Source organism: Copidosoma floridanum, unplaced genomic scaffold, assembly GCF_036245765.1.
Source record: "Copidosoma floridanum isolate Cflo_tuat_1 unplaced genomic scaffold, Cflo_Japanese_pri ptg000021l, whole genome shotgun sequence".
In the NCBI taxonomy this organism is placed as follows: Eukaryota; Metazoa; Arthropoda; class Insecta; order Hymenoptera; family Encyrtidae; genus Copidosoma; species Copidosoma floridanum.
In genome coordinates this window covers 22,774,712-22,790,038 of record NW_028321898.1, presented here as the reverse complement: position 1 = coordinate 22,790,038, position 15,327 = coordinate 22,774,712, and the positions used below count along the sequence as shown (strand labels likewise).

General features: G+C 35.9%; 1 protein-coding gene across 1 annotated transcript; it reads left to right on the top strand.

Moving 5' to 3' along the window:
* Nucleotides 1-6,286: 6,286 nt before the first annotated feature.
* On the top strand, nucleotides 6,287-14,442 carry LOC106643892 (integrin alpha-5-like). The gene is made up of 12 exons (XM_089594794.1): nucleotides 6,287-6,413; nucleotides 6,620-6,721; nucleotides 7,223-7,698; nucleotides 8,230-8,605; nucleotides 9,811-10,118; nucleotides 10,229-10,736; nucleotides 11,951-12,078; nucleotides 12,146-12,562; nucleotides 12,679-12,848; nucleotides 12,973-13,406; nucleotides 13,485-13,765; nucleotides 13,859-14,442. The coding sequence occupies exons 2-12, from the start codon at nucleotides 6,709-6,711 to the stop codon at nucleotides 13,886-13,888; spliced, it is 3,141 nt and encodes a 1,046-aa protein (XP_089450920.1). The 5' UTR covers nucleotides 6,287-6,413; nucleotides 6,620-6,708; the 3' UTR covers nucleotides 13,889-14,442.
* The last annotated feature ends 885 nt before the right edge of the window (nucleotides 14,443-15,327 follow it).

The following is a 15,327-nucleotide window of genomic DNA, read 5'->3' as shown; positions in this document are numbered from 1 at the left end:
CATCCCAGGTGTAGGGCAAACATGAACGCGCAAAGCGGGTTGCATTTATTTTTCAAAGTACGACAGAAACGCGCGGCATTGAATCGAAACGTCCCGAAACAAATTACACACACGTAAAGTCGAAGTCTAATCGAATTCACTGGCCCAAGTCATTACTCGCTGTACGTTGATGGTACTTGAAGGGAAAAAAAAAAAAAAAAAAAAAAAAAAAAAAAGTACACAATACACCTTACCGAATCGTTCCCCTTTTGCAACACGGCTCATGCACACTGGGCTCGCGGAAAGTCGGACCGTTACGAGAATCCACGATGGGCCTTTGGCTCGCTCTCCCACAGCGTACCTATATGTTTATAAATCGAACGTACACGTGTATAATAATGTATAGTCTAACGAGCACTCGAGTGGCCGAAAGAACAGCTACGTATGGGTTATACCCCCGGCAAAGAACTTGAAAATGTCACGAGATGCCATTGTGTCCGCTCCAAATACGCATAATACACACACACACACACACACACACGAAACGGTTATTACGTGCAACCCGCGTAGAGGCCACTCGAGGCTCCGTTGGCGCGTACACGATGGCCGCATTGTTTAACGAACGGTTCTCTTTTCTCAAAAAGCTGATGCAGTTGCCGCGTGAGCCGATGCAAAAAAGAAAGAACAAGGATGGAACAAAAAAAAAACAAAAATCCATTCGTACGATGCATACAAGAGAACGCGCCAGGGCAGAAAAGTCGACGAGTACCTACATATACGTATTTTCACGATGTATATTATATACGTGTACCTACTTGCCCGATGAGCACGTACATAAGGTAGAGTATTTGCGACGGGGAGGCGGAATCTAAATTATGATCGCGTTCCCACACACGCGGGACGCATCGAAGGAACCAGAGGAGTTTTCGCTCGCGTTTTTCCACCAGAGTGGACTGCAGCTCGCGCGTTAGATGACGCCACACATACGTATAAGGTGCAGGGTATATACATATATGTATATAAATGTACTTTCGGCCATACCTATGCGTATACTGCCTTCATTACTACCCCCGCGGGCTCTTTGCCATGCGAGAAAGGGGAGTCAACCCTGTGGGGGGGGGGGGGAGGGGGGCGCGCCACCGCAGAGGATTATGCAAGGGCTGGTGCTCAGCGCGGGAATGCGCCCGGGGGGGCCTCGCTCACTTGAACGTCCTCGGGGTCTCTCCTTCTGGCCCGAGACAATGAGCGCGTTGAGCGTGACTTGATTTCCAAGACTGACTTTTGCCTCTTGCGCTTATCGTAGTAAGTAGTGCGGGCTCCCCTGTAGGTATATATATATATGTGTGTGCCAGCACGGTGGTGGCGATTATAAAGTGTAGTACACTCTGGTGGGTATGGTATCTGCTCTCTGTGCGACTTTGTTGACACTTCGATGAGCAGGGCATGCAAGCGAGGCGATCGGGAGATCCGGGAATGCGTTAATTGACGGCTCGATGGTACAGAGTTGGCTTTTACCATTTCCCCAGCGTGGGGTGGTTGTACGAGATCCCTCATAGGAATTCGTAAAATACATGCACTTTGTGGGATCGAAAAATAACATCACACTTTGCACATAGGTATAGGTACTTGGCAAAACTCCAGGGCAAGGTATTGTAAAATTAAAATATCTTCAAACCCACACAATTATTTAATGGTCCTACCAAACTCGATGTACGTTTCTTTGTTCACTCAAAGTAGATGTCAACCGTTAGAGTACGATACAAGTGGCAATGGGACTTGGGTTCATGTGAGCACCCTTCCCTCCTCCCTAACAGAGAGAGAGAGAGAGAGAGAGGTGAGAGGACTTATACGTTAATCAAGCATCCCTCAACAAAACAGAAGCCTATGTACTGCATCCGCTTTGTTGTTCTTGGGTTATTTTTTGCCTAGATTTTTTTTTTTAATTGTCGAAATTAATCGGAGGTGAATAGAGCAAATTAGTAGTCATCGGGTTTGGATTCAGTATGGCTATTTACGTATGGTAAAAATGGTCTCGGATATTAAGCAACTTGTTCAATTTTTTGATGAACTTTATCGTTGTGAGAAAATTTTTTTTCTCCAGTTCTTCAAAATGCGCGTTGATTAACTGAAATTTACAGTTTAAATATGTGGATAAAATTAACTTTCTTGTGTAACCCTACAACGAATTTTTAATCAGTCATTCGAAAAAAAAATGGCTCAGCATGAAAAAATGTACGAAAAAATGAATGACTGATCGTGACAGACGAGTCACCAAGATTAGCAATAAAGAAAAATAAGCAGCACAAAAATTAATACCAACAGCTCGCGCCCTCGCGCGGTCATGCGTGTACGGTAAAAAGGGGACCATAAGTACACGCGTCTCTTTTCTTTTCTTAGCTGACTGGTTCTTCTTACTCTTCGCACGGGAGGGTCGTTCTCGTGACTTTTCGCATACGAGACAAAGTGCCATTTCTCTGTATTGACGCGCGGCAGGCAGGTCTGGGCCATTTTTCCTTGTAAGTTTTGAGTGGTGGCATGGACAAGCATAATGGCACCGCGGGGGCCCCCGACTGCATAAGGCCGTGTGAGTTCCGATGCTCGGGACTGCGCGTGTGCTCCCATTCTGACTCGTATCGCGCTTCGATGACTCTGATCTCCACGACGACCGAGGGGTTGTGTGTGTGTATCGCGTCACTTGAGATTCGGCTGAGAAAATTTGTGCCGTTTGATGGCTGATGGGAGAACTGTGAACTTAAATTAGGCCCGCACTATTACTGCTGTCACCTTCAGTTTGTTTCTCTCTCTCTTTTTTTTTTTTTTTTTTTTTTTTATAGATAAAGAAAAAATATTCATTTTCACTTTTGAAAATTTAATTTTTACTTTTTTTATTTCAGAATATCGTCATCTTCATTTTTTTCAGGAAGAAAGAGCATGAGCGCTATTCTGAAGTACCTACACACATTCTTAATGATTTTTGGGTTTAAGCGTAAGTGACAGTTTTGCGGTGTTTTGCGGAGCAATTTAGAAGTTTAAAAGCATTATTTGTCCAGAACTAGATGAATCTTTAATTTAGAATCTTAAGACTTTTTTTATACTATTTATAAGGAATTTAATTTTTTTTAAATGTATACATACTACGGCGGCGCAATTTCCTTCTCAAAATGAAAGTAAAAAACACGTTGAGTGTAAATTTTAATGAATAAATCAGAATTTTGTGCAATTCTTAACGAATGTAAACATTTGAGAACCTAAAACTTTCAATATATTTGCATTTTCAACCAATTACCGAGACAAACACCAAGGCAAGTACAAGTTTCGTTATACTATACTAGTCATTAATCCAAGGTCAAGAGAATATTTCTCTAGTCTAATACTTTGTAAACAACGTAACTACGTTGATACAATTCTATCAAGAAAGTTCTCGTATTTTTAAGTCAAAAACATACTTTTTGTATCAGAGGAATCAAAATTTACCCTTGATAATGTGAATTATTTTTTTTTTCGATGCTAAGCAGAGCTACACAGTTACCGGGATGAAGATTAATAAAAAATCTTAAAATTGAACTCCTTGATGCATTCAGAAACGTTGCAACAACGTGATACCAAAAACTAATTTTTCGTACAAGTACACAAACAAACCCTTGAAAAAAAAAAAAAAAAAAAAAAAAAAAAAAAAATCACAACGACGTACGCGCCGTCACGCGTGAGTTTGTAACTCCATTAGCCAAGTTTGATAAGCCGAAAGCTCGAGTGTTTCCCAACTCACACCATGAGCCGAAAATCCGTCGTCGCCGCCTTATCGAGCATCAACTTTGTCGAAAATAACACATAGAAAAAGAAAAAATTTCGCCTCGCGACACTCGAGAGAGAAACGTCAAACAAACAAAAACACACGCGTACGTCCCTCGAGCTTGTAGTTTTCCTCAGTCGGTTTTACCGCAACTTTCCATCCCTTTTTTTCCGACGAAATATAGCTCGTTACCGGATGACGCAGCTCACCCGCACGCCCACCTATATATATACGGAGATATGTATGATGTATGTGTACCATAGGTGTACCACGGATAAGGGTGGAAGGGGAGGAAAGCTCGAGCGGGCGCTGTAGTACACTGTTATACGTGACGAATAAGCAAGACCGAAACGAGAGACGAAGAAAAAGAGCGGTGAGAGGCATCGAGTTCCGCGGGGGGGGGGGAGAACCTCTGGGAAAAGTACTCGCGAAGCTATCGTCGAGGCATGGGCCGTAGGAGCAGTGGGGAATGGCGAGAAAGGGGCCGAAGCGGAGAGGGATGGGAGGTTGCGAGAAGAGGGTTGAGGAAGGCGCGCCCATTGTTCTAGGGAGAACTCGGATGCAGGAGCGAGGGATGGGGTAGTGGGGACCCTCCGGCTCGTGCTCAAGTGCTCGATCGCTACCCTCACTGGTGTACATCTGGAGATAGTTTTTGAAACAATTTTTCATACACTTTTTTTAAATGAGTGCACGGTAATACGTATAGGTACTGGTACGATTTGTCCTAAAAGGTGGCTAAAAAGCAGCTTTGAAAAAAGTGACCAAGTCGTACGTGATCTTATAGCTACAGATGAACAGTTAGTTGTTTCAACGGCATTTGGTTAAACAAATGTACTTTTACAGAAAAGAATTTTTTTTTTTCGGCTTAAGTAATTAAAGTTTGACTTTTGGTGACAGTATGGATTTTACGTGAAGCGCTTGATTTTTACACACCACGTCACCACGTGCTCAAAATAGTCTTGAGTCACCCACGAGAACTTATTGTATAATGCATACCATACGTGCCAAGGACATCTAATTTGATCATGAAATAAAAATAAGGTTTCGAAAAAATGTCATTATTTGATTACATGACATTGAATAAACTATCACTAATTAAAACTTTTTTTTTTTTTATAACTAACTGCAAAATTATAATGGATTGTTTCAATTGAATTGACGCTATAAAATTTTAATACGTTTTTTTCTTTAGCATTAGCAAACGCGTGAAAAGCGTTACAGCGATGAGTGAATTAGAATAATCTAGGGGTAAAGGGTACAGTTGTTGACCCCCCGATAGTGATTGACCGCCACATGCATTTTTAAATGGAGTCTTTACATATAGATATACAAATTATACAGAGGTCAATCACTACCTTAAGGTGTCAATAACTGTACCGTTTACCCCTACTTGGATTTTTATAGTGTTCAAGTAGTTAAAATATCATTAATTTAGCAAAACCACGTGACAAAAAAAAAATCCTTGCCGAGTGATAGAATTATTTGAATAGAATTGATTAAGAACAAAGTTATTGAGACTGTTGTTTTTCTCACTTTCACTCTTTCAAATTTCACCATTTTGTTATTTTTCGACTTTATCCACATTTTTTCATTCAACTTATAAGTAATTCTTTGCCAGAATATTTAGAGTTTTGCGTTAAATAACCATTTGCACTTTGTAAAAGTTCATCTCACTCTTTTTTCGAAATTTCGCTTTTTCCCCGAGTCTGAATCTCGATATTCATTCTATCCATTAATCATAGCAGTACAATACAAACTGTAGTTGTTTTCTTCTTTTCACCTTTTCTTTTTCTCACAAATATAAGTTGCACGTGTAAAATTATGAGTCAACACCGTTGGCATACTCATACCTGTAGGAAAACTATGAGTACATGGTGAGAAAAACAAATGACGTCATCACGAGACAACGTATTTTGAAAACAATACTCATGTTCACGTAAGCAAATAGTGAAAAAGCTTCATAGTAAAATCGTGATAAGACAGTGGTAATTTCTCAGAACATAAAGACATACCATTAAAACCCCGAGGTATCACATTTTCAAGATACCGATCCATGTTGTCCACCAATATTTGTTATTTTAGAGCTTTCCAAATTCGTATTTTTTTATCAATTGCATAAGCTTTATTTTGCATTCGGCAAAACAGGCTGAGCTAAGAAAAGCCAATTATCGACTGAAATCAGCATTGACAACACCCGAGAACAAATTAAGGATACAAACATCAATACTTTTACCGCAAGAAATTTTAAAGTAACAATGTATTAGAGAAATCTATGGTGAAATTTTGCCTAGATTATTCAACTTTGGTATCTACAAATTTTATCATACTATTTTTATTATTCTAAGCATTTGGCAATCAAAAGAAAAACATCGTGACTAACTTCGATACGTGTGTAATTCTTTTGAGTTATTCTTCGACTTCTGTATACCTCATTAGTTCTAGGAAAGCACAACTTTGAAACTTTAGAATATTCATGATGTTCTATTCGTTTACTACTTAAAACAGAATGAGTAGATCATACTTCAGTTGCTTGTGAAACTTCTTTGTTGAATCTTAACAAAAGACTACGCTTGAAACCCTCCACAGTTTATGTAGCACCAGTGCTATGCAGTAACTGCTGAATAATTTTGATAAAACGTTACTGGTAATTTATTTGATATTTTATATAAATTGTGGCATGGACTACTGGCTCGTAGTATAACAACAATAATAGTGTCAGTGTGTGCAATGTTTAACATTTTGTAACATCAAATATACAAAACCATTTTATCAACATTGACCCGAAGGATTTTTAAATACGTGCAGTGATAGAGTTTAATAATTTAAAAAGATTTTCATTTGACTTTTTAGTTCAGTGGAAAATAGTACAGTGGAACGCCAGGAAGGCCAGAAAAAACGTACTCCACGGAAGGTTATGCTATTCCAGCTGATTAAAAATCATGAAAACTATAAGTAAGTGAATACTACCCCAAGACATTTATAGCTATTTATATTCATGCATATTACAATTAAATCATAAATTATGCCTTATAATAGGTCAGTTTTTAAAAATGACTTTTTCAAACGATGATAGAATAATTATTTGTTTCTTTTTTTATTGCAATTTAAACAATTAAATACAAATTGCTGGTATGTATTTCAACTAAATGTTTTAATTTTGTCCGAATTTTAATATTGTACCCGAAATTCATCACTTCGCCCGAACAATATATAATATGAGGGTGTTTAACAATTTCCAACCCATACCACATTTTCTATTTCATAAAAATTATCGTTTGTATAATTCATTTTATGGATACGAATAATAATTACACCCTAAATTTCAATATTTCGACAATGCCATAATGTGAATAACGTCAATTGCAATTATTCATGTCAATAACCCATACGTAGGTACAACTTCATGTATTCCAACCAGCACCGATAATAATAAATTAAACTTTTCATTTTCAGCTCATCAAGATCATAAAGATTCGAGAATGTCATCTGACTCTCGAGGCAACAGCAAGTTGCGTATGATCCACTGCTACTATAGGACTTGCACTCTATTGGCACTCGTAGCTGCGGTGAGTACCTACAACCTGGACGTATCACGAGCCAAAATATTCTCGGACCCAAATGCCGCGTCATCGAGACGGTCCAGCTACTTTGGTTACTCGGTGGCGCTCTACGTCCACCAAAATGTTTCGCTGCTGTTGGTGGGGGCACCACGGGCCAACTCCTCGCGTCGGGGCGACAAGGAGCAGAAGGTCTACGAGCCAGGGGCTGTTTATTACTGCGACTTGTCGAACGATAAGTGCACCGAGTGGCTCCTCGACGCATCTCCGAATAACAAAATTAATCATAAAAGTGGTATTCAACAAAATAGGAACAGTGCCTGGATCGGGGCCACAGTGGTCGTGGAGAACTCAACGAGTCCCAGAGTCGCGGTATGCACAATGTCTTTTATGTAAAGACTATAGTAGCTCACATATAAATATTTACGTACAAATGTCTCAGAAATTTTTTAGTTAGCTGAGCGGATGGTGCCTCTTGCGCACATTAATAGAGGTCATTAAGAACATAACGTTTTAGTTGACATTGTGTCTTTTGCTGATGGTTATATTATTAATATTATTTTTACAAAAAAATAATAACGTATAACTACGTGTTTTATAATAATTTAGTTAATATTATATTTATAACATGCCAAAAATTAAACTTATCTAAAAGTGTACGTATACGCTTACGTCACAAAAAAAATTTTTTTTTCAAATAGTGTTGTACTGTTCACTGCAAATCATTTCTTTTAAATAGTATTTAGCAACAGAACTTACTACACAAGAAAGTAAAAATAAAGTACATGATTCCATATCTTTCAATTTTTTTGCCATTATTATCATTATTCTTGTATCCACACATTATTCCTTACGAACGAGACCAAAAATCATCAAGTAACATTTGTATTTGACGTTTTACAGGTATGTGCACCATTATGGAAGCAAATTAAAAATAAATCTACTCATCCATGGCGAGCGAAAGGTATGTGCTACGGGGTAAACGCGAGCGATTTACAGTCAATCACTGGAGATAACATACAGAGTGCAACTCGACACTTTCCGGTCATTAATAAAGATGGGTCGTACAGTATCTTGTCATACGGTCTGAGTTTGACTGGATTTTCTGCTCATATTGTACCTGACGCTCATCGCTTGGTAGTTGGGGCTCCTGGTACTAATTACTTTAGGGGTTCGTCGATGATCCTCGAGGATGACCATAGCACCAATTCATTTCAGGCACTTTATACGGACGACAATTTAGAGAAAAAGCTTGATCAGAAATATGATAGTTTATTTGGTAAGCTCATTATTATACATATGGTTTACGTATGTATGGATATCTAGACAGTTTTAATGTTCTTGTCATTAACATTGATATTATAATTGTTGTTTGTATTATTATCATTATCATCAACGTTATTAGCACCGCTGTAACAGTTATTATTATTATTACTATTATTGATATTGTAACTATTTTTCTATTACTATTATTATTCTACCAAGGAATATCGATAAATACTCGATTTAAGTAGACACAGGTATTTCAATACGTACGACATTACGCTGATCAGGGGTATGTCAACCTTCTCTAGCAAATTTTAGTAACTACGAACACACATAAAAACTATACATATTACAAAACAGCTTACAGGAAATAGAAAGTGCTTAACTTACAGTATTAATGTAATTCAGAAGTTGTCACTAATGAGATGCGAGTGAAACTATTAATCACCCCCCCCCCACACACAATAAACAGTTAAAAAAATTGTTAAAAACCTAATACTGTAGGATTATAATAAAAATTTATTTTAATCTATACAACGTCGGTAGATAGTTCTTAATCTATTAAAAGTCATTTGACAATTTTTCAGTAGAAATCACGAAAATAGTTTTTAAAAAATTATTATTTCTAGAAAATGTTAAAAAGCTAACTTTATTTAAATGAAAAATCATAATACATCGAGTGGCACAGATTAATGTATACTTCACTTTACAATATTATACATATATATATGTATATCCATTTTTTTATCCTATTACTCTAAAAAGAATCATACCGCATTACAAAAATAACATACACATCTATACAATTATATATTCAAGAAAGTTACCTTTAATAAATTTTTTTATATTTACAACCATGAGAGACGATTGTAGTATCATCAAATTTTGTATTATTAATAAAGTCATTGTAATTATGTTATTTATAATAAAACATACAATAATTAGAAATTATTATTATTATTGAGACCATGATTATCATCATTGTTGTTGTTATGATGATGATAGTTATTATTATAATTATTATTATTCTATTATTATCGTCAACTTCAAATTGTGCAAAATATAAACTATAGTCATTTAACGATACTCTCATCACATTAATTCATGTTACGTTGCGTATCTCTTAATCATATTTTATAGGTGTATTTATTCTTGCGTTAAAAAATGTGTCATATTGAGTACGCCTTTAATTTTAATTTAAACTTCATTCATTTTCAGGTTATTCAATGACATCAGGTAAGTTTTTCGAGAGAAACAAAGGAAAACATGTCTTTGCCACTGGAGCTCCTCGAAGTGACGATTTAAGGGGAGCAGTTTTCATGTTCGATACTCTAGAAGAGAGTGGTAAAAATATCCTAGAAATTACCAAAAAAATCGAAGGCAAAAATTTTGGCGAGTATTTCGGTTCCAGTTTGACCGCCTGTGACGTCAATGGTGACGGCAGGGATGATTTGATCATTGGAGCTCCACTGTGGTCCAGTGACGTTGAAGAGGGACGCGTGTATGCTTACATATCCAAAGGCCAGGTGGGAGTAGTTACTTTTAAAGGAGTTTTAAGGCATAATCACAATAGTCATTCAATATGACCAGTGTTGTTATGTTAAGTGTTGTAGTTGAAAAATGATGTTTTTTTAAGACTAACATGAATTCAATTGTTCTACTTGTATCATCACAGTCAAACTGGGCCAAACTATATATTGACGGTAGAATCACTTTTGGACGCTTCGGCAGTTCATTGGCCTGCCTGGGTGACCTCGACCACGACGGTTTCCAGGACGTGGCTGTTGGGGCACCCTACGAGGACGATGGACGAGGGGCCATCTATGTATACAGTGGCAGTGGTGATCGCGATCTGTTTCTCAAGCCAAGCCAACGCATAGTCGCCAAAGATCTGTCTTTAGCACTATGGGGTTTTGGACATTCTCTGAGCAAACCGGCACGTGACGTCAATGGTGATGGCTACCCCGACCTGGCCGTGGGTAGTTTTATGTCCAGACACGCAGTCCTCCTGCCCAGCAAGCCCATAATTAAGGTGACCGTCAACCTGCGACGCCTAGCAAATTCCAGCCTTTCATTAAACTTGACGCACTTGGCATTCGAGGCTTGTGCCAAATATAATGGTGCCTATGCCCCAGATACCTTTGGTAAGTATTTTTTTTTCAATTTGGACTATGAATTTCACTGCAATCTTAGGGTGACATTTTTTTCACTCAAGTGAGTCAAGTTGACTCGTACGCGGAGTTCAGTTCTAAAGCTTATCGTTTTGAAGTATATTGTCAAAATTATAGTAAGTTTGGACTTACGGTATTATTTCCCAAAAACTTTTAGAATCTATTTGTATGTGATTGGAATAAATTAAATTTATCCGATGGGCAAACAATGAAATAAAATTGTTCAACCAGTACATTGACCTCATTGATAATACTATCAGTATAAGACTGTCTTTCGCGATTGATATTTTTTTGAGGATAGAACGTGTTCATCCCAATCAGATAGTGAAGATTTTTGTTTGATACGAAACTGTAATCAAAAGTAATGAAATGAATGTAGTTTTAAATTCTACGATATCGAATCAATTTGACATATGAAAAGTGTTCAAGATTCGAGCGTTAAACCAAAAGTGTCTTCCAACTTTCTATAGTGAGTGTCAAAAAATTACATGTCACCACACGAGACTGCGGTGATTCTCAAACTTTTTGTTTCAATGGTGCAGAAACTCCTACTTCGTGAAAACTCATTCTCAATTCGTTAATTCGGTGCTCAAACATTAAAAGTTTATTTACCCACTGTTATGGAAAAATCCTATAATAAATTCTAACATTAATACCTCCAATTTTCGGGATGTTAGCTTATTAAACACGGCTGACCCATCTGAGCTAACAAATTACCATCCCTCGTATCAAAAATACGGCATAGAAAAGTTTTGATCGTAACGTCATCACAATTATTTAAAATGTAACCTAGTTAATGATATTAGGTTATTCGAATAACTTTAATAATAATGGCCTATAAACCCCACTTATGTGACGTTTCGGTAGTTTATCGTGTTCTGTCTATGTACATGTAGTATTGTAGTCAATGGAAATAAAAATCTATGATTAATTTACCTTCACTCTAAAATTGATGAGATATGGTGACATAGTATGGAATTTTAAGGTTGAATATATCGGATTGCAACAGATTTTATCAAGTTTACTGAAATTGTTTAAAAATTCATGGCACGCATAGTCTAGTATCAAGTATCCTGTAAGAGTGTATTGTTCTACTTGTCAGTACGCTATACGTAATAGGCAAATAACATTTTCAAATGATGTGATTTATTTTTTGTCATCGCTGATAAAACAATTTTATTCCACAGATGTAACTATTTCCATAGTATTAACTGATATTTTGTGGCATAAACTCTATACGACTACATCTGAAACTAGACTTTTAACATTGCATCTAAACAAGCGTCGATGTGAAAAGTTTTATGTTCCACGAAACGTAAGTTAATAATTTTTTACACATTTTTTCTTTGTTTTTGGTAAAATAACAATTAACTCTTTTTTAGGATTTAATAAACGATGCAGCAAATCCAATACAGGTCAATGTAAATATAACTTGTGGATATCCAGATTCCTCCCACAATAAGTGCCCTATGTTCCACCCAAAATCGAAAACAACCGATAGTATACAAGCCTATGCTCGAGACTGTGGCTCTGACGAATTATGCATAACAGATTTGAAAGTAAATATTACCAGCAACAATTTGAGCCCCAACAACAGCTATACCATTGGCTCGGGAATAAACGTATACGTCACTATACTCGTTGAAAATACCAATGAGCCAGCGTATCTGCCAGAGGCCCACATCTTCATTCCAGAGCCAATCACATTAGTCAAACAACCTCCCAATTGCAAAACCTTGCCCCAAGTTAACAAGACATCAGAAACAATTTGCCTTCTCGTAAGTCCTCTACGTGAAAATGTAAGTGCACAATATTATAACACGTTTCAATTTTTGTACTAAGCATTAATGGTAAGCGGTTTCTCGAAGGAACTATTTTTTGTTGTACTATGTTTTTATATCATGTCTTCTTTTAGCACACATATAAAATACTTCTTGAACTGGACATGAATTCGATTGAAAGTACTGAAAAACTTAAAGAAATTAGAGTCGATGTCATTAGTGATGGTGATGAAAAAAATCCTGATGATAATAACCAATCATTGATCATCTATTTCGACGTTGATGCAGATCTTAGAATTATTGGGTACGTATATCTAAAAAAAACTATAGCAATTATGAATACAATGACGTTATAATATTCAATAAAAGTCAAAGAAATACACTGAATTGTATCATTAGAAAGTACTTCATGAATATATGACTTTCAGGGAATCGCAAGGACACCACTATGGCTATTTGGAGAGTGAATTGGACGAAACCCATCTTAAGAAATTCAATTTCCATCACATTTATGAAATAGAAAAATTAGGTATTACTCCAATCCAAGAGTCTGCCCTTTTCGTCAATGTTCCAGTGCGCTTCCAAAACTTTGAAATTGCAAGTATAAGCCAATTCCGTGGATCTATTGATGGAAATAAATACAACTGCACTTACGAAAACGCATCAGTGGAAGCGTACAGTTTTTACGCCAACAGGAGTCACTCTGATTCGTCAACTTCTTTCCAAGATGTTTTTTCCATAAGTTGCACAAATCCTCATGTTACCTGTCAAAATCTTCGTTGTGATGTTGGTTCTTTTCTAAAAACGACATCTGCAGCCGAATTGGTTATAACCATAGACTTCCGAATCTCAGATCCCATAGGTTTGTAGATCTACTTAACTAAATCCTTGTTATATGTATATGATTGCATTTATTTTAATTAAAAATATTTTGTTAAAGTTAAATTAGCCGAATGGAAAAATATTTCATACGTCAGCCAAGCGTATATCGAAGTTATCACCCCTAATGTACTAATTGACGTGGAGGACAAAGCAAAACATTTCATGCAGATTTCAACGACGATCTCTAGAAGTGGCAAAGTCATACCTATTTTAATGATCCTCTTGTCATTATTGTTTGGTATACTTATATTAATTATTGTTATCTGGACACTATACAAGCTAGGATTTTTTAAACGCAATCGGAGAGAGGAAATGCAAACCTTGAAGCCAACGACTGAAGTGAGTATACTGTCTGGCTAGTTCAAAATAATTATATTACCAGATTTAAAAGTAAAAGAAAATTCAAATAATATTTTCCATACGTTTTCACAGGAAAGTAATGAACAGGAGATTAAAACCTGATCACAAAGAAGGACGTAAATACAAGATGCTCAAAGGGGCTAGTAGTCATAGAAATGACTAGAATTTCTCGTTATGTGATTATTCTGAAATAAACTAAAATTATTTTCAAATGCACATAAATGGTCATCTTACAAAATAATACTAGAGATTTCATTGAACTGATATCATCATTCCGGATTTGCGAGCGATAGAATATGTTTCTTTTTATGAGCCAAAACAGAAAACAAACTATGTTTTTGAATGCTAATGAGTCAGTGTGTATTGATTGTATCAGCAATTATATTGACTGTAAAGAATTTATGGTCAAGAATAATAATTGTATTGATAAAAATCGTTTTTATCTCTTTGGACGGCACTAATGTACTTATTTGGTGCGAAAAAATGACTTGAACAATTAGACTGATTATTTATTTTTATTTCTTTCGAAGCTAGTAATATCAATGAATTAAGTAAGCTCAAATAGCATTAAAAAGAACACACTTTATAAATAAATAATTATTTAAGAGCACCAAAATATCATTAGTCTGAATTAAATAATATTAATTATTTTTATAAACCATAATCCTTGTACATAATCTTATTTTTTTTATGAATACAACTTTTATTGGATAATGTAACAAATACTAAATATGTATAATTTAATGAATAAATGAATGTACACAATTTTAGAAAATTTTATTTCAATTGTTAGATGTACATGAAAAGAAAATGGAGTGAAAGAAAAAACAGTTATTGGCAAAATTTGGCAAAAACAATCTAATGTCTTATACGATTTGGATAATTAATGCGAATAGAATTTCAGAACTGATATTTTTGAAAATTTTTTTTATTTTTTACGATAAAAAAGGTAGGTCAAAAGTAAAAAAATACACACTCAGGTTCCTTTCGTAAATTACAGCTGTATTCAAAGTTTTTGATGAAACTTTGATAAAATTTTTGAGCATCTAATAATTATTAAAATATTCTTCACTATGACTTTAATCTAATCCAATCTAATCTGACTCTGTCGTAAATTTTTTTTTTTTTTTTTCATTACTAAACTGCAACCCTGAAATTATTTTGAAACTTTCAGTTTACAAAATTTTTATGCCCAAAATCATAGAAATTCGACTTTGTTTTAATTCTTGTGTAACATCGGTGTATCCACATTAATTTTTTTTCCTCTTGCTTCAAATCTTTCCGTGCCGATTTTAAAATACAAAACGCAGGGGCCAACGTGCATCTGCAAAGAGGTGAATCACCTACAAGAATGCTCGTAGCTAAGGTACTACGACCATGCATGACTCACTTACATGCACGCTGGCCCACGCTGACCGGAAATGCAAAATAAAATATTTTTCTACAACCATCGATACAAAAGTTTAACTGGGAACAGTTAAACTGAAATATTAAATTCAGATATAATGTTAGATAAACATAAGGTTGAACATTAGGATAGC

Coding starts and splice junctions, on each gene's coding strand:
- LOC106643892 (XM_089594794.1), top strand. Junction 12,079..12,145: donor AGTTTTATGTTCCACGAAAC/GTAAGTTAATAA, acceptor ACTCTTTTTTAG/GATTTAATAAACGATGCAGC. Junction 13,766..13,858: donor CCTTGAAGCCAACGACTGAA/GTGAGTATACTG, acceptor ACGTTTTCACAG/GAAAGTAATGAACAGGAGAT.